This window comes from Pangasianodon hypophthalmus, chromosome 14, assembly GCF_027358585.1.
Source record: "Pangasianodon hypophthalmus isolate fPanHyp1 chromosome 14, fPanHyp1.pri, whole genome shotgun sequence".
Classification (NCBI taxonomy): Eukaryota; Metazoa; Chordata; class Actinopteri; order Siluriformes; family Pangasiidae; genus Pangasianodon; species Pangasianodon hypophthalmus.
Genome location: NC_069723.1, coordinates 18,745,341 through 18,768,511, shown reverse-complemented (window position 1 = coordinate 18,768,511; position 23,171 = coordinate 18,745,341). Strand labels below are relative to the sequence as shown.

Genomic DNA, 23,171 nt, shown 5'->3' with positions numbered 1-23,171 from the left:
ATATGGCAAAAAAGGATGAGAGCTGCATTCTTCTGAGTAAGGCATTTCACTAAGTTTTTTTTTTAACAGTGGTTGTGGGGATTTGCCCATTCAGCAACAAGAGAACAATAGGTCAGGCGCTAATGTGCAGCGAGGAAGCAAGGAAGCAAGGAGGCCTGGCATGAAACTGGTGTTTCAATTCATCCCAAAGGTGTTCAGTGGGGTTGAGGTCAGGGCTCTGTGCAGGCCACTCAATTTTTTCCACACCAACCTTGACAAGCCATGTCTTCATGGACCTCAGTTTGTGCACAGGGACATTGACGTGCTGGATCAGGTTTGGACCTCTTAGTTCTAGTGAAAAGAAATCTTAATCCTACAAAGACATTCTATACAATTATGTATTTCAGTTTGGAGGAGACCCTCATATGAATGTATGAATGCTATGGTCAGGTGTCCACATACTTTTGGCCATATAGTGTATGACCTAGCATGCTCATGCTTGCATGAAATTAAAAATCTCCTGACAAAAAAAAAAAAAAAAAAAACAAAGGAAAAAACAGAACAGTACACCTCTTATTCATAGCTGTATTTCTCTGTTGAGAACACATTATCTGTTCATTCTGAATTCATATTCAGGTACATCACTAATAAAAATTACTTTTGAGCGCCAGGTGCCTACTCAGAAACATTGTCCCACTCAAAGACAAGGCCACTGGTCTACAGTCATCAGCCACCACCAGAGAAAAACCCCTATAATGTGCTTGGTGGGAAAACATTTGAAGTTTCCTTGCTTTCCTGAATTTGACTGAATGTGCTGTGTTAGAGTGCGAGTCGTTTAGGACGGAGATTTGATTATTTGGCACTAGAAGCTGATTATGCAGTACATCAGAGCTATGATGAATTATTGATGAATGGCGAGCCTTTTATCCAGCCTTGTTCTTACCAGTGTTCTTACCACTGTTATTATAATTTTTAAATGGTTTGTAATTGTTTAGTTTCCATTTGAAATTCACTTTCTGCTTATTAAAGATATCTTTATGCTCATATAGTTTAGATTCAGTTTTAGTAATTGTAGCTAGGACACACTGTGTAACATCATTGTATTGGGTCAGACATTTAGGGTCTCATTAAAGCATCAGAGTGAATGTAGATGACTGTGAAAATTTTATATTGCTTAAACAAATATGTTTCTGTGACAGAAATGTGCAGTTTTGCAAACTGTAACAAATATGACATTTATCAATAATAATGTTATGTGTGACTTTCTTTTTTTTTTAGAACAGTCAGAACGATATAAGTGAATATTTCAAGGACATTAACAAAATCTTTAGTGAAAAACAAACAAACAAACAAATAAATAACAGCAGGACACAGCTCAGTGTGTTATTAATAGAAACCAGGCAGTTTTCATTTGTTTTATGTCAAGCAAAGTTTTAACCCTGGTACTCACACTTGATTCATTCATTCATTCATTCATTCATTCATGTTCAGTAAGCACTTTATCCTGGTCAGGGTTGCAGTAGATCCATAGTCTACCCTGTGAACACTGGGAGTGAGGTGAGAATACACTCTGGTTGGGATGCTAGTCCATCGCAGTGCACCATACACACACATCCACACCTAGGAGCAATTTCATGTAGCCAGTCTACCTCCTTGTATGGTTTTGGAAGATGGGAGAAAACCAGAGAGCCCAAAGGAAACCCACAGGGAGAACTTATACAAGTCCACACAGACAGTAACCTGAGCTCAGGATCAAACCAGGGACCCTGGAGCTGTGAGGTAGCAACACTACTGACTGCACCACCGTGTATTTCAGGTGTTGGTCTTGTGCCATGAAAATATCACCAGACAGTCCAAGTCTCTTTCAATTCAGTCATGTTTATTTCAAATCTGTTACATTTCTTATGACCATCCATAGACTTAAAAAGTAGGATGAAATGTAGTGCCTTTACCAAGACACTTAGATTTCACACATTCTTTCAAGTGGTTAAATAGTGCATGTGAAGATATTAATACTCACACACACACACACACACACACAATTAGATCAGTTAAAAAAGTTTGTCTTCCTTTTGTAAGATAATATAAATATTATCTAATATGTCCATGCTTATTCCTGACTCCATCTGCTTTCATATCTTCTGGGCAGCATTAGTTTACTGTTTCTAGCTTTGCTGGATTAATTGGTCAATGTTTGCCATTTCTTCATGAAATATTAGGTCTAACACGGTCATGTGTCATATGCTGCCTTCTTCAAATCAAGTCTAGAGACTGAGAGTGTCACAGCAAGACCTTTGTTTTCCACAAAATCTTCTGTTGATATTAGATTTGAAATCTTGTCATTTCTCCTGTAATGTATTTGAAATTGTGTTTTAGTAGTTAAATAAATCCATTGGGGGTGCTAGGGGTGTTTTAGTAGTTAAATAAATCCATTGGGGGTGCTGGGGGTGTAACTGAAAATGAAGGCATTATTCAGAATGAACAGATAAGATCTTCCAAACAGATATAAACGCAGATATGAATATTAGGTGCATTTTTTTTCCTTGTTTAAACAAAGTTTGCCAGAAAGGTTCACATGGCATAAAAATGTGCATCAGGTAACATGAGGGGGAGGATTTTATTTTCATGAGCAGTCAGATATGAAGCTCCCAGGCCAAGGAAAGACCACATTCATTAACTTGAATGATGCGTTGATAGCAATCGTTCATTCATCCTTAGTAAATGCCTGGTCAGGGTCACTGTGACTTAAAATAGGCTCCTAGTTTGTTTATATTTTGTGATATAGAACTAACTAAATTTGTTAGAAAATATTGTGGGCAGATACTAAACAAAAATAATAACTGCTTGCAAGATTTAAAAAAAAAAAAAAAAATTCTGCAGATATCTCTGTTTCCAAAAAAAGGGGGGGAAAAAACCTTCTGGTTTAAGCCACGCCCACTTCAGGTTTAAATCTGAATACAGATACAGATAAGAATATTCAAAGCACTAAACAGATACAGATACAGGCATTTTGTTACACTCCTAGAAGGTGCAAACTTTTAATCAACTAAACATTGGACAAGATAAACACTCATACACAAGAATGTGTGCCATTACACAGTACACACTAGCTGCACTCAACAAGATAACATCAGGATAAATCAGACGCTAATTTTGTTTGAAGCTGAGCAGATGGACTGCTCATTACATGTGATTGTAAACCATATAAGTAGCAGCAGATGAAAGATGAATATAATACAAAAAGTACAAATATAACATCTGGAAATGAGTTTTTAGTGAATCAGAAGGTTGTGCTGGCGCTGGATTATCAACCATGTATGATGAACAGAACTTTAAAGCATTTGGTATGGAAATTATTTGTTGAACATCAAAGACTCATTTTGAGTCAGTAAATAGAATCATCTAAAACAAAATGTCCTTGCCGTAACTCACTTGGATTTGATGCCACATCATTAGGCAATGCTGGAATATTATTTTTCAGTCATGCCTTTGCATATTGTGTTGTAACTAGAGAATTGTGTAAATGAAGGTTTTGGCCAGAAGGTTCTCTTGCAGTACAAGCGATAGGAGATGGTTGTGACAGTGGTGCCCTTTCCTGCTCCATAATTACACACTTTTATAGAGTATCTTATTCACGAGGGTTGCATATCTGGAAAAACAAATAAACAGAGGTGTTAATTAAGGCTTGTGAACATAATTAAATGTGGTTTAGAGTAATGCTTAATAAGTGTAATTACTGTGAGCAGAGCACTAATTAATTCTGAGAAAGAGGCTGAGATGGATCGAGAGATTATGTTCTGTTCTGAGTACAGCAAAATGCTGGCGCAGTGTGTTTGTGTGACAGATGTGTCTTTTTCCATTTCCACCGCATTAACTCCCTGAACAAATCACTGTCGCAACAGTTTGTTTCCCTTGTATGTGCATGTGTCAGTTTGTGCAACCTGTTTTACATGCCTTACTGATTTTGATTGGACCCATAACTTTCCCGGGGTGTCTAGCAGTGTGTGTTTACTGCGAGCAAGTAATTGCAGTGGGTTTGTGTGTGTGCATGTTTTTGCATCTTGAAAGGGACCAAATGTCCCCACAAGTATAGGAAAATCTTGAGAATTTTGACCTTGGGTCTCCACGAGGAAAGCTGCTTTTGTTTCAATATTTTCTTTGGGTTACTGAGATTAGGGATAGGATTAGATTTGGGTGTTGTATAACATTAATTAATGCATTAATAATTATATCAGTAGAAGGTCATATGGATAGTAAAACAAACGTGTGTATGTGTGTAGGTGTTTCGGAGAGGACGTGTGCATCTCTGTTCCTGATATCGACGCAGTCGTCATGGTAATGCAACCAAGTGAACCACGAATCACAATAACAGGAGCAGAGCATCTCAGCATCCCCGCCTCTGACCTTGTCCTCGGCCTGTCATTGTTCAGGGATTTGCATATCAGCAGCACCGTCATGAAGAGCGACCAAACCTCACACAACACAGGTACTAATCAAAACCATATCAAAAGCAAAGACCGAAGTGTCTGAAGATTGCTTTTTTAGTTTTGCACTGGTGCTATAAGGCTAATATTTCTAACATCTGTTTCCATGTTTCTGTCCATACCTATAGTAGCCAATCCACCATGTTTTTTCTGGAGATGAAAGAAAACTGAGCAAGGAAAACAGCCCTGAGTTGTTTTTTAAGCTCACCAACCTTCAGTGAAGCTCAGCAAAATCTCATAATCACACAAGAGTTATTGCACATTTCTCTAAACAATACAGTGTATATTGTACAAATAAGGAGTCTAAATCCTCATTAAAACCAAAATATACTGTGCTTTTTAAATTATTTAGGAAGTAATAAAGTTCGTAACACATCTCCTGACCAAATACTTTCATTTATTCATTCATACTTCACCTTCAGAAATCGTTTTATCCTGGTCAGGGTCATGGCAGATCCCGAGGAATTACACACTTCACCATCGATTCTCAAACACCACAAAGACCTTAATCTTCAATAATGTTTATCGTCATCTAGAAACGGGGGGAAAAATCATGAAAAGATACATAACCTGCCTTGAGATTCAGTTACAGCTTTTAGGGTCATTATAATTACGTAAGTCAGAATACAGAACACAGAGCTGAGCTGTTGAGGGTCAAGGTTTTTGCTCAAGGGACCAAGATTGAATCAGAATCCATTTTATTGGCAAGTCATGCCTGATCACACAAGGAATGTGGCTCCAGTTTACAGTAGCTCTCACAGCCATACACACGGCACATAAATTAACTATGTAAACAGTAAACAAGAAACCATGGCAACAACAATAAATAGGTAGCAATGAAGTAATTCCTTCTAATGTACAAAGATTACAATTAGATTATATTAGTTTATATATATATATATATATATATATATACATATATGTTTTGCTGAAATTTTTCTGTGGTATGCTTATTGAATCTAGTTAAATGATGTTAATTATATACTTTACTTATACGTTAATGAACTCAAAACATTCTCCCTTTACCTTGACTTAAATCGAAGGCAGTGCATCAGTATATCTTTCAAGCATGAAAATCTACAGGAGACGAGAGACTAGCATAAGGCAAGGAAAAGAGGGTGGGGCATCCAGGGTGTCAGTCAATATTAGAGAGTTCAAAACATCTGCGCAAATGTCAATCATTCTAGATTCACAAGTCGATTGGCTCATTTGTCATATTAATGTGGAGGGAGTGGTCGAGCTTGGGGAAAGAAGGCTACCTGTTACACATTTTCGAGTGATAACTAGTAGCAGCGAATGCTGATGTTAAAATGTGGAGTTCCTACGCAAAATACGTAAAGGTTGGCATGTTATTTAAGGCCCTAAGATGAGATAAAATCCTAGAGCTGCAGTCCTAATGTGAAAGATCTGCCATATGAGACATTTCATACTTGTTATGAAGTGGTAATTGGGAAGTTAAGTCTTATTTTAAGAATGCCACCTGCCATAACAGTCTCTCTCTCTCTCTCTCTCTCTCTTTTACACAAGCAAACACACACACTACTTTTTGCATCACATGGGGTATGCCATAAGGGAAGAAAACCTTGAAAATTGTTATATTCCTGGGGCAGTGCTGGATCAACCCTGCCTCACAGCAGCAGATCTTGGACAGTCCTGCAGCCAAGGGTGAGACCCCGGTCACAGGGCTCAAAACGGCACTCCAGGCATGCATCTTTCATCTGTGAGCCACCTGGAAGTCATGATATTTTACATGCCAGCCAGCCAACCAGCCAAGAGAGCACTTGGACAGTCTGAGGGCGAAAGGGCAAGAGATCAAGCCCCATTTAGGTTTATCCTGCTGGAAACTCCCAAATAACAGAGCAGGAAAAAAACTTTTGTTTCCCACAGCAAAATACTAGTATAGACAAAGTCCTACTAGATGAGGGCTTGTATGATTACTAAATTTTATTAGTTGACGAGTAATTTAAAAAAAAAACACTTCTAGACTACTTATCTTTTCCTAGTTAATGCAAGAACCGTTTCAGGACATTGCTATTTTTAGCCTATTTTATAAAGAATGTATCAAACTGTACTTCAAGAGAACAGTCACACACAAGCTACAAATTAAATTTCCTTATAGTTTAATGGATAGATGACGCGGTGTCTATAGCAGTGTCTGGGAGGTTGTTTTTTTTCTCCATGTCCAACAAGTCCGATCTGACTCTAAACTAGCTAAGTGGGATTGGATAATGGTGTGCAACCCGTGGCTCTGAAAGCACTGGTCACAACAGAATTCATTTTGCCACAGTGCAAGGATTGTATTTAAATATTATTTAGGTTTAATGGACAACAAACATAAATGCAGGAGGAATTACTTCAGGAGTGAGTAGGACTTGCCCACACCTCTCCATGTCATGCAAAGTAATATCAAAGTGTTAATAGTCCATTAACGCAAAGGAAAAAAGACTAATCCCAGCATAGTCTTGTGCAGTTGACGGGAGAACTGGCTTCATCAAGTCTGAAATCATTTCACACAAACAGAGTACACTTAGCCTGCGTTCTTTACTGTCTGCCTAACTGTTTTTTCCATCACCGCAACTAATCGACATCCCCACAGTGGCAACTAATAAATGTATTAGTCAACTAGCCTATGCAACCCCTAATGTGGAAATTGCTGTGAAATTCGAAATCTATCACTTAAAATAAAGCTTTTAAAAAGCATAAGTATATTTCACTAAAATGATGTAGAAATGTTTTTATTTACTTTCAAACCATGGCCTTGTCTTTCTTAAGAAATCATTATTTATTAGGTAAATAAGATGCCAGTTTAACATGTGCTTTTCTCACACAGTGAAGGTTTTGCTCTGATCATGTTGTTAGGTACATGCCATAGTGAAATGGACATACAGGTAAGCCTAATTAGTTTAGTTTGTAAACAGTCTAAGTACCAGTGTTCAAATTATCCACATTGCACACTGTTTTATTGTAGAGATGGCGGTGGACAAAATTATAATATTCAATTAAATGCTAATAAAAGGAAACGTTAGCCAACAGAAAAAATCACCAAATTAATCAGTGATTATATTAGAAGATGAAGAAACTGATCTAGATAAAGCATACAATCCAAGTGACTCATTTTCCACCGTAAACCCATAATATTAGATTATAAGATCATAATATTATGAGCTACATTTGTAACCTACTCTATTAAATAACAAAAGCAAGTATATAAAATTTTGGGTGTGTACTAATTGAAATTATTTTTCGCTCCAGTGCAGTACAAAAAGCAATGGTTGGACTCCAAACATGTCCTGGTTTATTAATTATATTTGGGTATGGAGAAATATTTCATTAATATTGATAGATGTAGCACTGTTAAATGATGTGTGGTTTGTCAATGAAATGAATTTTCATATATATTTATATATATTTTTTTTATACGTCAGAGGGTCACAGAGTGCCACAGCTTTCAGTCCAGCATGCAGATGCACTATGTTACATTATTCATTTATCCCCTCCTTCATGTGTGGTTCTACTCAGGGATAACAGCAGCAAAAACGACAACAAACCCATAAATAAGTAAGGAAACGATATGAGAGCAGGGAGGACAGTCCCCTCTCAGCTCTAAATAGACCATATCACTCATTTATGAGTGTCCTTCTAGTACAGAGCTCCCCTGGCTTCCACTTCCTGTACTGTAGGTCTCCTCATGTCTCTCGATCATTTTCTAATCTAGCTTGTTTGTCTACTCTATTTAATTCCCGTGAACACTTCTAATTTTTACACCTAGGAGAGAGTCTGCTGCTGTTGATTGATGACTGAGAAAGAGAAAAAAAGAAGTAGAGTCCCTTGAGAGTCAGGCTTCAATTAGTCTTTTAAAACCAAGCTCACGGTTTGTGTGTGTGTGTTTGTGTGTGTGTGTGTGTGTGTGTGTGTGTGTGTGTGTGTGTGTGTGTGTGTGTAGTGCACAGGTCAGGCATGTTAGAAGAAATCGTCCATAATCTCGACTACTGTGACATCCTGGTGTTAGGGGAGGAGTTAAGGGAGGGGTTAGAGACCCTCCAGCTGCCGCACAGTGCACTACTGGGAAAACACTTGGACTATACCAACTCGACATCCGGCATGTCCATTTATGGTAAAGAGAAGGTCTAATCACACAAATGCTACATACAGCTCATGTAATACCTGTGTATAATCTCAACTCTTGTGTGTGATCTTGTCGTGTGTGTGTGTGTGTGTGTGTGTGTGTGTGTGTGTGTGTGTGTGGTGCAGGTGTGGACTCCATGGTTCACTATGCGCAGGTCATCAGGCAAGTGCTGTACCAGAACCTGCTGAATGATGTGTCAGCAAGAACGTTCAGAGTGACCTGCTCCGAACTCAATGGACGATACACCAGCAATCCATTTACACAGCAGGTCAGAGGCACGCTGTGTCAAAATGGAAGTGTGAAATCCACCCATTTCCTGATAGAGAAAGAAAAATATATATTCGGAGTAAGGCATTATATAAGAACAAGAATATAGTAGCAGTAATAATAGAAGTTAGTAAAGTTCTATGTATACACAGTCAACTCCAAATTGTCATCACTTCAGAAAAATGAGCTAAAATATACACTCATTGGCCACGTCGCTGAAAATAGACAGTTGAAGATTGGGAAAATGATGTTGTTTCTTTCCTCCAAACTTCAACTGTTCAGTTTCTGTGAGCCTGTGCCTACTGTAGGCCTAGATTCCTGTTCCTGACAGGAGTGGAACCCAATGTGGCCGTCTGCGGTTTTAACCCATCTACCTCATCTGGGATGCTTTTCTGCTCATCACGCTGGTAAAGAGTGGTTATTTGACTTACCGTAGACTTCCTGTCAGCTCAAAACAATCTGGCTCCTCTCCTCCGACCTCTCTTATCAACAAGGGGTCAGGCACCAAAAACACACGAGCTCACATTTTCTCCCATTCTAATGTTTGATTTGAACATTAACTGAAGCTTTTGACCTGTAGCTCTGTGATTTTATGCACTGAGCTACTGCCACATGCCCAGGTGTTCCTAATAAAGTGGCCAATGAGTGTATATATAAAATGATATATTTAAAATGCATACAGTGATATTTTGAGCTTAAACATAGGGTGAAGTTTTTATTTTTCAAACACTCAAAAGTTTTTTTTTTAAATAGAGTTTTTTTTTCTTCTTTTTTATATATATATATATAGGCACCCTTACCATTAATATTTGGCACTCCCTTGAGAGAATCACATCTCTGAACTTTCTCAGACTTTCGAAATTGTATTATTTCCCGGATCATGCTTAACGATATTTTGACCTTTATATATTTTTTATATCCATTACCTGACTTGTGCAGGTCAACCATCTGTCTCTCTGAAAGCTCTTTGTTTTTCCCCATGGATGATGACAAAGGATGATGGATGAAGTAATTGTATGTGTACAAATACATATTTTTTCATCAAGGAAAGAGGAAAAAGACAACAACAAAAATAAAAATAAAATGAATTTTAAAACTTGTAATTAATTTTTAGAATAAAAGTATTTGCATTTTTCTAAATATTTCTTATGGGTGTCGATATTTTTCATTTTAAAAAGTTCTCTTTTTAAAAGAGAATAATTTTTTGTTAGAACAAAGGTAAATAATTTCCCTCCCAAATGTTCTATTTAGCTATTGATAGCAGGATGTTTGAGCTACACATCCAGTCTAATTGAAGTTAAGTTCACAGAATATAGAAAGTGTGATTGTGAGATTTTAATGGATTTTCTACGCTTCACTTATGCATATGAGTGGGGAAAAAAACAGATGGCAAAGTGGAGAGCTATCATCAGCACAGATGGCATTTGAAAACTAAAAATAGGATGTAAAAAAAGATATTTAATTTTTTTTATTATATAGGGATATTTTACATGTTGACAGTTTAGTGCCTTATTCACTGCAGTTACTGTATGACACATTATCAGCCCTAAAAGATGAATACCCGCACATTTTTTTTCTTTTTTCTTCCCCACTTGATGACAGGTGCCAATTATCTGAGAGCACTGTGTATAAAACAGGCTGCACACTGACTTAACTGAATATCATCCTGATACTAAATCTGCTCGATTTAAAAACAGAAGAAGAGGAAATCAAAGCAAATGAGGAATACAGCAGAAAAAGGTGGTGTTGTGCCTCATCTTTCTTAAGAGTTCTCATCTAAATGTCTTTCTTTCTTCTTCCACTCAGGTTAATATTCTTCACAGAGAACAGCCTGTCAAGCATATCAGTCACATGATGGCTCAACCCAAATCCATGCAATTTAGTCATCATCCAATCACAGCCTTCAACACCCAGAGCTCTGGTGAGTGCCAGTGAGTGTGTGCTTACATATCAGGTGAAGATTGATAGATAGGTAGCGCTAGCTTTTGTCATTTGTCCTTGTTTTTCATAGTCTTGGTTGTCATGTTTGTGCAGAAGGCCCATATCCTACAAATTGTTAATTATATGTGTATTTTAATAGGAATATGAAGGGGTGGTTGGCATATTTAACATACATCTACACTCTCAAAAAAAGTACTAAATTGTTCCTTTCCTCATTCCATCTTTTGTACCTTTGCCCCATGTGCACACTAGCAAGCAACAAACTCGTGGGTGTTCACTGTAAGAACTTTTTTTTTTGGTAATAAATGGTACTAGGGATAAATTTATAAATTTCTGAATTTAAAATTTATATCCTGAATTTATGATTTATACACACCACTTTGGTTAAAAGTTTCATGTTCCGTGCAAGGCTTCGTTGGCAAATAAAAATTTAAGCTGAATGTACTGCACGCTCACCAGGTGCACCTACGTTTTTAATGAGGTACTGGACATGACACGTACATAAAATGAAACCACAGTTATAATGCTGCATTTGACTTACCTCGGAAGTGGGAAGTCAGAGGTGGGAATTACATAATTTTCTTCCTCTGTGTGTTCAAACTACAAAGTGGGGAAAAAAACCATGAACATCTCCGTGTTCATAGTTTGTTAGCAAGCTAACTGTAATGAGGGATGTATATTTACAAAATACTGGACTGTAAAGTCAATGTTATAGATTTAACAAGTGAATATGCTGTGAGCAACCATGTTGAGTTAACAGCACTTGCTAAACGCGGAGACTGTCTCAAGTTCCTGAGTAGGAATTCCGAGTTGGGGGTTCTTTGTTTTTTTCCTAGTTGGAGGTCAGAAATTACGAGTTACGACCTTTAGTTGAATGCAGCATTAGCTTAAGTTTTTCTTCCATTTTTGTGCATCAAACATTAAATGGAAACTAATTGAAGGTAAGAACTAAAGTTGTGAGTGGGGAACAAAACAAAGATCATACCACATTCCCGTAGGATTGATACCTAAGTTGCATAAAGTTGAGAAAATCTAAATTCAAATGTTGCTTGTCATGTTGTCACTTTGTCGCTTTCATTCTGGGAATGAAATCGCTGCTCTGTAATGTGCATGTACATAGAAAACAGTCACCTGTCACTCTGTCGCTTGCCAGTGGGAATGTAGGGTAAGTGTTTATCTCTTACATGGTGAATGTGAATGTAGTGTACCTTTCATAATGATTTAAGGTACATACTTTAATTGCACACTATATGTAACTTTCAAGGTAAAAGTACCAAAAGTACAGAAGATGTACACTTAAAGAGCCCACCCCAGCAACAAGGAATGGTACAGTTTAGCAGCCTTTAGTCTGAGAGTGCGAGGTTTATTTTAGTGGGAAGCCCTGCGAAAAAATTGCCTGACCTGTAAAAAGTACTGTTCACAGTCACTCTGTGACACCTTATGCAAAGGTACAACCTCTAGCAACCTGCAAAAACTGAGAGAAACTGCAGCAAAAAAAATCAGCATTGCTTTAAAAAAATGTGTTAGCTCACTGAGGCAAAGCAGCAGCAAGCATTCACAGGTCATAAAGAATAAACAAGGATGAAAACCCTTTTTGGCTTCTTTAACGCAACGCAGAGGATGTTCTCATTCTTGAGAAATGGCTCCAGAAAGAAACAAAAGAACAAAATGAGATCGTGTCCCTGACGAGCAACAAAATAATTCACGGTCTAGCTGATGCCATACAAGCTCTCCCTGTTGTGTCATTTTCTGTAGTCACAGATGGCATTAAAGACTTCTTGGGGCAGCAGAAACAATCAATACGTCTGCATTATGTTGACATGACCCCGTTTCACAAGGGGCATTTGTCAGCTTTTTTCACACATCGTGTACTACAGGAAATGTCCCTGAAAAAAAGTCATAGATGTTCTTTAGTGTTTAAATCTCTCTCAATCATGCTTAGAAGGTGAGATTTACAGTGGTGCTGCCAGTAATTCAGTGAGTCATGAGGCAACATTAAAGAGCAAAAAGCTACTTCCTGTATATTCATTTTTTAGATCATACTTCACCAGTTTGATCACCCAAAATGTAGCACTGCCTCTGCTGTCATTAGGGCTGCTCCTTTTCACTGCTCCCAGAAATGATAGATCTGAAGTCTTTTTTTTTTTTCAATGGAGAGTCAAATGTGGGCTGTGGAGACAAAAAATTCCAAAAAGGAAGCAATCATGCCACTGGAAGTCATATAGACTTGCTGGCTACTGTATTAGGAACATCTGCTCATTCATGCAATTATCCAATCAGTGCAATGCATAACATCATGCAGATACAGATCAACAGCATCAAATGTTCACATCAAACTGGGGGAAAAAGAATGTATTTTTGATAGACTTCAAAGCACTGTTGTAAGTCGCTCTGGATAAGGGCGTCTGCCAAATGCCATAAATGTAAATGTAAATGTAAAAGTGTGATCACAGTGACTTTGACCATGGCATTGTTGTTGGTGCCTGACAGGCTGGTTTGAGTATTTCAGAACCTGCTGCTCTCCTGGGATTTTTACACATAACACACTCTAGACTTTACACACAATGGTGTGAAAAACAAAAAAAGCATCCAGTGTGCAGCAGTGGGCAGAAACACATTGTTGATGAGAGGTCAGAGGATCATGGCCAGATGGGTTCCAGCTGACAGGAAGGCTATGATAACTCAAATAGCCACTCTTTACAACCATGGTGAGCAGAAAAGCATCTCAGAACACACAACACATCAAACTTTGAGGTGGATGAGCACTGGTGCATCAGGTTCTACTCCTGTCAGCCAAGAACAGCAATCTGTAGCTACAGTGGGAACAAGTTTATTGAAAGTGGGCAGCTGAAGACTGGAAAAAGATGATTGACTGATTGGATAATTGCATGAATGAGAAGGTGTACAGGTGTTCCTAATATAAGGGGTTTGGTGAGAATCGTAGGTAGATAAGAACCTTTAACTATCCAATAAACTGTTGCAAACCCATTTTTGCTAAGCATGTACTTGTAGATGTAGTCTTGCATATTGGATTAGATTAGATTCAACTTTATTGTCATTGTTCAAAGTACACATACAGAGCCAATGAAATGCAGATAGCATCTAACCAGAAGTGCATAAGTGGCATAAGAAGTGCATAAGTGGCATAAGTGGCATATACTAAGGATTTAAGCGCTATATCTTTATTTCAACTTCAAAGCACATATATATAATTCCATTATATATTGTCATTATTCTAAGTTAATATCACATTATTTCAAGATATGTCATTATTTTGAGTTTCAGTGCTTCTGTATAAAGGATACTACACTCTCTTGAGTTAATGGTTCTTTCTCCAGATGTGTCCAGTGTAGTGATAGTGGTGTGCGTTGCTGTTCTGATGGTGGTGGTAGTCTCGGTTATCTACCAGCTTTACCTCAAACACGTCCAGGAGGTCCCAGATGCACACACGCAATTAAAGGAAGAGAAGGACTTGGATCTCTCTGCCCTAACCATTACTGTGAACCCATTGGAGGTAAGAGGGGGATTAGAAAAGCAGTTTACAATGATAATAATAATAATAATAATAATAATGATAACGTACTTATACTAATAATGTTACTTTAGCATGTGTGAATTCTTGCAAAGCCTCAGATGAGTTTGGTTGGCTGTGAAGAGAAAGTGTTGCAGTCATTAAATGAAACCACTGATTTCCAGCAAACTCTAGCTAGATTTAGAATGGAATAGATATTATCACGAAGCATATTTAAAAAAATTTGATGTAGATTTAGATCCCTAATGAGCAAGACAGAGGTCACTGTGAAGGAAAACTCCCTGAGATGACATGAAGAAGCTACGTTGAGAGGAACCAGCCTCAAAATAAAACCTGTCTTCTTCTGGATGATGCCAGATAGTGGGACTATAAATCATCAGCGGTAAAAGAATAAAGACAAACTGTAATAAGTGTGCTAAAAGGATATTCAGTATGAGCAGATTGTAAATAAGTGTCCTGAGATGAGCACAGGACAGTTTTTATGATTACAGTAGCAGTTCTTAGGTACTACAGTACAGTATCCAGCTGAGATCATCCTTGGGAATTGCAATTTGAGAATTAGGGTATCCATGAGGGATCACCTACTACAGCAGAAAGTGAGTCACAAGTGCTCAAGCAAACTCCAAGCATCAGGAAGCAGAGCATCAGGAAAAATCAGCTGAATATATTGATAATGCTGCACCTGTTTGTGTGTGTGTTGTGAAGAGCTTTGAGGAGCTGCAGCCAGCAGAAGAATTAACCGAAGAAGAAGTGGAGGATGAGGAGGAGGAGGAGGATGATGATGACATCACTAGCAGTGAATCAGACAGTGATGAAGAAGAAGCTCCAATTCCCAGCATGCAACCACATCCAGAAATGCTGAGCAAGCTACACTGGCCAAAGGCATCATTGCACTGCTGAGAACACCTTCATACACATACATCACACACACACATACACACATACACACACACACCTGTGCATTTGCAGGATGCCTTCATGCAGAAACAAGAATAAAAGTGATCCACTGAGAACAATTTTCCAAGACTGTAACACAGTCAAAAGAGCAGACTCCTGATTGGCCATGATGTAGAAAACTGTGAAGGGGACACCAACCATTATTTCAGGTGGTTTAAAACAAGTTTCTCATCAGAGAGCTACAATATGTACTATATGCCCAAAAGTATGTGGACGCCTGTTCATCACATCCTTATGTGGTTCTTCGCCAAACTGTTGCCACAAAGTTGGAAACACACAATTGTATAAAATGTCTTTGTATGCTATAGCATTAAGATTTCCCTTCACTGGAACTAAGGGGCCCAGACCTGTTCCAGCATGACAATGCCCCTGTGCACAAAGCAATGTTACTGAAGACATGGTGGAATAACTCGAGTGGCCTGCACAGAGCCCTGACCTCAACCCCACTGAACACCTTTGGAATGAACTGGAGCACTGACTGTATGCTAGTCCTTCTCTCTTGATATCAGTGCCTGATCTCACTGATGCTCTTGTGGTAGAATGGGCAAATCCCCACAACCACGCTCCAAAATCTAGTGGAAAGCCTTCCCAGAAGATTGAAGTTTGTTATAACAGCAAAGGGGGACTAAATCTGGAATGGGACGTTCAGCAAGCACATATGGGTGTGATTGGTTAGGTGTCCATATACTTTTGGTTATACAGTGTAGTCTTAGACACATCTGTACATCACTAACCATTTCAGGTGATAAAGTTATGACATCATTTTCCTACAATGCAATGCTTACATTTTTATCCAATTCTTGTAAAAATCAATGAGTCTCAATGAATCATGTCTAGATTAAGTTAATTTAAATCATCATTGTAGTGTTGTAGGTATATTGACCGATCTGTTATGTATTACAAACTACAGAGCAAATATAAGGCTGGAGCGTAATGTCATTATCTAATGTCATTATTCATCATATACCAGGGAACAGATCAGGTGTGTGTGGCAGTCTGGGAAAAGCAGTCAGATGTTGCGCTGGCTGAATTCTGGAAAACACCCCAAAATGATGAAAAATCGGGTGAAGTATTTCTGCCAATAATATACTTTGACATATCTGCTTTAAGAAAACGAATACATTTTTCTAACATTGCCTTGGCTGTCTGCCTGCAGAGAAAACGATCCAGTTTGACAAATGCAGTGGTTTGACTAAGTTGTTTTATAGCTACATGCTATAGCGAAATGGACATAAGCCTAATCAATTCAGTTTGTAATCTGATACCGGCTGTCAAATTGTCCCTTATGCTCCTGCACCATCACATCATCATCAAAACAAAGAAGAGCGCTTACATGCACTGTACGAAATGGTTAAATGACCTAATAAAAAGACATTCATGAAAGGAAATTTAGCCAACAGAAGTGACTGAATTATTCAGTGATTATTTCCTCTCTGTTACAGTGAACAGAGATCCGTCGAGTGAACAGAAGACGATGAGGCTTGTGTTTAAATGGCACGAGTGAATTTTACCTCAGGTGATGAGACAGAGATAATGTGGATGGTAATGATAATCAAAGCGAGAACTCATTTCCCATTGTAAAGTTGTAATTCTTTAAAATTTGGAAGTAATGTTGTTTTTCCATGAAATAGCACGTGAAATTGCTACAACTTTACTTCTGCTTGATATGTGCAAATAAGACACCAATTTCAGCAGATGAATGTCTGCAGGTTTCAGAGCTACACATAGTAGAAAATGTCAAAATCTAACCATGTGTAAGGTTTTCCCAGGCCACCATACATACTTCACACCCTGTTCTATGCTTCTGTTCTATCCTTCGTCACCCCATGTCTACATGATCATCACAAGTCAGGGTTTAAGTGCTGAGGAATTTCACTATTCAGTAGATGAGCCTTCAGATCAAGTCTATTCACCTTGACTAGCTACTACCAGACATTTAAAATAAGCTAACAAAATGTTCAGGGCAGCAAATGGGCTAACTGTGACTCAACAAATTATAGCTAAAAGGTAGGTACAGCGGATAAAGTGGCAACTCATGAAGATCATCAGTCACCCAGGTCATGTTGGGGCACTGTTTCAATCTTGAAAGTTTCAGCACTTACCTGGGGCTTCAACAGATCCACTGAATAGTGGCAAGTTTCCCACTGTTTAAGCACAAACTATGAGTGAGACTCATACTCATCATGAGACTCACGTGACACCCGGATCCAGAGCTAACTATTGGCATGAAGCCATGAATGGCATGTCAGGATGGTGTTATAAATATATGATGGGTACTGATTGTTCAACAATGGTCTATTTTACTCTTTTGCTTCTAACCCAGTTGTGTTTTCTGGCCTGGATGTGTATGTGGCTGTCCCCAGAAGACCTACTTCATTAATTAATGTAATCTGCAATCTGCACTCTTCACTCAGATAAGTGGAGAAACATTACCATGATTGAAGCTACTACTACTATGAGCCATGTGTGTGCTCAAAAACAAGCTAATGATAATCAGAAATGATTTCATAATTCAGCTTGTTGAGATGACTGTATAGCATAAATTATGAACAGCCCATCACTGCAGGCACATTTGATAGAAATGTCTCAGAGCTCTGATGCAAACACTGCCACACACTCCGAAAGCTTCCTTCACAGGAGTGTGTTCGGTCACCCTCATTTTATAACCACTATCTGTTAGTCCTGCTCTGAATCACCTAGTTATTAAATCAGACACCTATTGCTCGACCAGGGCTGCACAATAAATCATATTGTAATCAGGATCATGATTTGTCATTTATGTAAGAATTAAACAGGGATATTGATGAGGAAGTTAATTAATTGGCTTCATGGCTGCATTGCGAAACCTAATTACAGTAGTTTTTTTTTTTTATTATTATGCTGATGTGTTAAATCATAAGCTCCATATTCATATAGTTGTACCAGGGATGCTTTTTTTTTTTTTTTCCAGACCAAGTATGAGTACATATTTTTTTTATGGTACTCATTGAAAAAAATCCATTTTATTCAGCTATTTATGTAGGTAGTTTGATGTTTAAACAGCATCTTTAATAAAGATCTCGAGGGCGGCCAACCTGAGCATGCAGAGCAGTATCAGAGAGTGTGGTCCTTAAAAATGAGTGTAAATTGCTGCAAGCAAAGTGTAGACCCTGACGAGCACTCTGCACACACAGTACTACTCTGTCCGGTAGCAGTACTCACAGAACTGAAGTGGTTTTATTTCTCTGCTCTCTCACTTCACTGCTCCACGCCCGCGAATACCTTTGTGTGTGTGCAATTCACTGCACCTCGAGCTCATTTTTAATGACCACACACGCTTAGAACTGAGTTTGTTCCTTAATCATTATGCATCTGAAATGGGAAATTTGTTCTTAGTGGATCTTTACATAAAGGAAATCTAGTATACATACAAACACACACTCATCCACACACACTCACCCACACACACACGCACACTCACACTCACACACACACACCTTCGATTAGAGACTCCTGGCTGTATTTTGACTCCTTTTGTGATAAGTGGAAAAGTGGAACTACTCTGCAAAGTTCCTGAACCCCTTTTTCCATCCTCTCCATGGCTGAAGATAGTGCTGTCAGAGTGAAAGCTGTGGAATCTTTCTTGTGAACTAAATCCTGGTCATAATTACATAAGTCAGTTCCTGCTTTGGATCAAAGTGTGATTGTTACCTTCTTTCTTAATGAGATGTGAGACAACAAGTCACTGTTTGGTCAACCTTCTGATTGAGAACTAAATAGTAACATATTTTACATGTACACGTTGTCATTGACACTTGTTGGACTCAATAGCACCTTTTAGTGTCCTATAGTGTCGAATACAGTTATGCAGGGTAACACTACAACACTACCTGTAGAGCAAACTATGTAATGTAATCTTTTCTGTATCTTTAGCATATGTGTGATTAGCATGGGCAAGAATTTGATGGAAGTCTAAGGGCAGTTGATGACTTTCTATCAGTAAGGACTTGTGCTTTTGTGCAGTCTTGCAGGCTTCAGTCAAAGGTATTTGTAATTTAAGCTCTAAATCAGTGTAATCAATCCCAGCCCATTCCTGACCAGGATAAAGAGCTTACTGAAGATGACAATGTTTTCCATTGGTTTCTCAGGACAGGGAAGTTTTCTTGCCTGTGATAATTACACTTGAACCACAGCGTGGTTGTCTTATTGATTCCGATTGGTCAGTAGGTGTTGATTAGTTTTCTATAACAGCAGCTCTGACAGTAGCTCTGGCTGCAAGGCAAATCATAGGTTTATATTAATGCACTCATTCTAATACACTGTCATTTCTATGATAACTTATACAGGGACTTGTATGGCAGATGAGCTACATAAACAAATTTAAAACATGTGTAATCACTGATATAGTGAAGTTTTCAGTCAGGAGATGTTTACTTAACATTTATGGAATCAGTCTCCAGTGTCACCGCTTTGTAAATGTTCGAGGATGAGCTGCATTTTTGTCATTAACTTCAAGCGAGAGAAAAAAAGAGAAGCTGGTGAGGGAACATAACATACGTGCTATAACAGGAACTAACTAGATTGGCAGACATTCAGCAACAAACACATAAAAACTAAAAAAAAAAAAACGGATACAAATTGCTGCAGTATATGAGAAAAAAAAAACACACTTTGGGACATGCTGTTTTCAGAAAATCAACTTCAGGGTGGTCACAGGTACAATACTTCCTTGATTATTTTCCTATAACAGCATATCCTGAAGTGTTTTATCCCTCACTTATGCTACAGATACAGCGGATAGAGATTATGTTGACAACACTGTGGTTTTGCTTTAAGGTAGCGTGTAGTTGCCCTGAAAGTCTCTCTAGGCTCAGAGTTAAACACGTTTTCTAAACTTCGAACCCTGCAAATGTAAATGTAGTCACTGGATTAACAGCATGTTTTTAAAAGTCCCTTTGTCACCTTTGTCATATTAGACCACCTTTCTGAACTCAGTGCACATACACCTGTCTGTCACATACAGGAACAGTTTTGTCCTCTATGGTGACCTTTCTTCCCCAAACTACAGGAAACAAGCAAACCCCCCAAAAAAAAGGAAACAGAAAAAAATCAGTGTACAGTAATGCATTCATTTCTATGTAGTGTTTGTACTGACATTAAAATGCAATCTGATGTTTGAGAGAATGTCATTGAGGTGGTCGTCATTTCTCTGTGCTGTTGCTGCGTTCACTGTCTGTGGTTTTTCAGAGACACTCTTTTCCCAAGACGATGGATGAAATGTCCTTTGTAAACAGATTCTGTCTTTGTATGTATACATGTGCATCTTGGTTCATCTGCATAAACCCTGCTGATGTGTGTCACATTTTCTTACAGACACACACACACACTTCATTGGGGATATCTGTGTGTAAGAGAGAGAGGCAGAAGAAGAGAAAATGACACATCATGCAGTATAAGAGCATGTGGATGCTTAGCTGTGTTTGTGAACTAGTCCATTGACTGTTACAGGTTACATTTTGTGTGTGTGGCATCCAGGAAGAGATAAAGAAATCAATAGAGCTGAAAGAATATTTTTATTCTGTTTTTTAATGTATATCCAGTTGAGATTCGCTCCCTCTCTTGGTGGTCAGTGCCACACTTTTTCTGTCCATAAATAAAGATTTGTTTTGGGAAAAGGTTGATTTGTGCTTCTGGTTTATTATTATTATTATTATTATTATTACTATTAGTAGTAGTAGTAGTAGTAGTAGTAGTAGTAGTAGTAGTATTTTCCTTCTCTAGAAAAAAAAAGAATGTTGTCCTAGATGTGTTTGACCTGTATTGCAGATCAAGTGGCTAGCTTTTGTGGAAACATGGCGCCACCTGATGGAAAACTGTGATCGGTAACTGTTTATAGGACAGGAAGAGCCAGGGGTGGGGGAAGAGGGGATTTAAAAAAAAAAAATTAAAAAAAAACAGAGAAAGGAGCAATTTACAGTAAGCTTTGCAAAAATCCCACTGAAGAAGTCCTGTTTCATTTCATGTCAAAGAGAAAGAGGAAATGAGGAAAACAGGAAGCAAGACTGTGGTAAATGCTGGAGATGACGGATTTAGTCTAACATCAGTCTTGACCAATCGGGGAAAGAGTGCAAACCACAGACTTGGATAAAAGTACTGTTAGTGTAGTCTAAATCACTTAAGTAAAAGTAGCCAAGATTGTGTCAAATAGTTATGTCAATTGTAGATATATAAAATGTAAAGTAACTACTAATTACTAACTAATTATGTTAGCTTGACAAAGCCAACATTCTGTTCTGCTGTTTGAGCTTATTATTATTATTATTATTATCATTATTATTATTATTATTATTATTAATAATAATAATAATAATAATATGTGGCCAAGCACCAAATGTGCGTAGGTACCCTCTTCTTCTTCTTCTTCTTCTTCTTCTTCATCCGGCTAGGGTGTCTATGGCAGCCCCTAGAACCGTCTGGTAAAAAGTTGTGAAATTTGGCACACTGATTGGGGAGGGTCTAAGGAACATTCTGGCCGAGTGCTGACAATGCTCTTGCGCCACCATTGGGTCAAACTTTGGCATCCCTGGATTCCCTGGGTTGAGACGAGTTCAACACTCCCTATGATGTCCACCATCTTGGAGTTTGTCAAAAACTGTTTTTCAGTACTCCTCCTACATATTTTGTCCGATCACCAAATTTGGCACACACCATCTTCAGAGTAAGCCTCACCAAAGTTATCAAAAGAATTTTCATTACTCCAAACATTTTGCCCGTAATGGGCCAAACAGGAAGTGAGGCTGTATCTCAGCAGCAACCATTTTTGCTATTCCTCCAAATTTTGTCCAGTTTTCACCAAATTTGGCTCAGCTCATACTGAGACCTGTCTAAACTTGCAAAGTGGGGGGAAAAGGCCCAGACTAATGGGAAAAAACAAAATACCTTCACTGTTTTTAAATTGCAAGAAGAAATTATTTTTAGGTCAGCGCAGTAGCAATCATGACCAAAGGTCAAAGTAGCAACAGACAACTCCACAGGTCACAGCAGTATTGGCAGCTGCAGCAGCAATGTCACCCTGCTGCCCATTTGTTCATCTAGACCTTTCCTCCTACAGACAGTTCCACTGACCGTGGCCAAAACAAACACATCATGAAACTACAAATCACTCTTGAATCCCTTTGCCTAAAGTTAAGCTTCTGCTTTCCTATGATTGCTTAGGCAACAATTATAACCTGCCTGTGAATGCTCACCGAGTCTGGGTGTTTGGCGCCCGAAAATGCTTCTTGCAGCTTTAATTATTATTATTATTAAAGAGACCCAAAATTTCTAAACGCTACTCCTAGAGCTTTCAAGCTACATGATTCTTTCTATCATTCTACCTGTATCACTCTCTCCCACTCCTCCTGTCTTTCTACTAATAAAACTCTCACCGTCTATCTACTCGTCTCACTCTCTCACTCCCTCTGACTTTCTACTTGTCACTCTATTTGTCATCTATCTTTCTACCAGTAACTGTAACTTTCTGTCTGTCATTCAACTGCAAACTATCTTCAAGCATATGAAACAGTTTCAAACTTTCAGACTGGCTTTGTCAAGCCAACATCAAAGCTTGTAATGACCAACTTCACCTGTCTAGTTCCTAAATGTTCTATATCTGAGGAACACCATTTTCAACAGCAATACTAACTAACCAAGTGAGCTGAGCTGAAGAGGGTGCCACCTCCATTATCACCTTTTATAAAGAAAGCTGGCTAACTTAGCCAAACGCTGATGTCTTACTAGCTTGCTAGCTTCATTAGCTATCTAGCTTGGGTTAATTCATATGTTCATAACTGTATATAGTTAGCTATCTAGCAAAGATGCCCATTACATTATCCTGAGCATTAGTTTTAAGCTGTAGCAGCAGTTG

The 23,171-nt window shown here is 38.3% G+C and overlaps 1 protein-coding gene across 2 annotated transcripts in view; it reads left to right on the top strand.

Annotated features, from left to right (window-relative positions):
* clstn2b (calsyntenin 2b) overlaps positions 1–20,988 on the top strand; it is a 210,467-nt gene extending 189,479 nt beyond the window's left edge. The window contains exons 12-17 of one of the 2 annotated variants that reach the window (XM_034310713.2): positions 4,260–4,465; positions 8,407–8,577; positions 8,715–8,857; positions 10,663–10,777; positions 14,136–14,311; positions 15,035–20,988. In XM_034310713.2, coding sequence (XP_034166604.2) covers positions 4,260–4,465; positions 8,407–8,577; positions 8,715–8,857; positions 10,663–10,777; positions 14,136–14,311; positions 15,035–15,229 — 1,006 coding nt within the window. In that variant the 3' untranslated portion in view covers positions 15,230–20,988. The remainder of the gene's footprint in view (positions 1–4,259; positions 4,466–8,406; positions 8,578–8,714; positions 8,858–10,662; positions 10,778–14,135; positions 14,312–15,034) is intronic. The other variant, XM_034310712.2, reaches the window with a different exon arrangement.
* Positions 20,989–23,171: the final 2,183 nt, after the last annotated feature.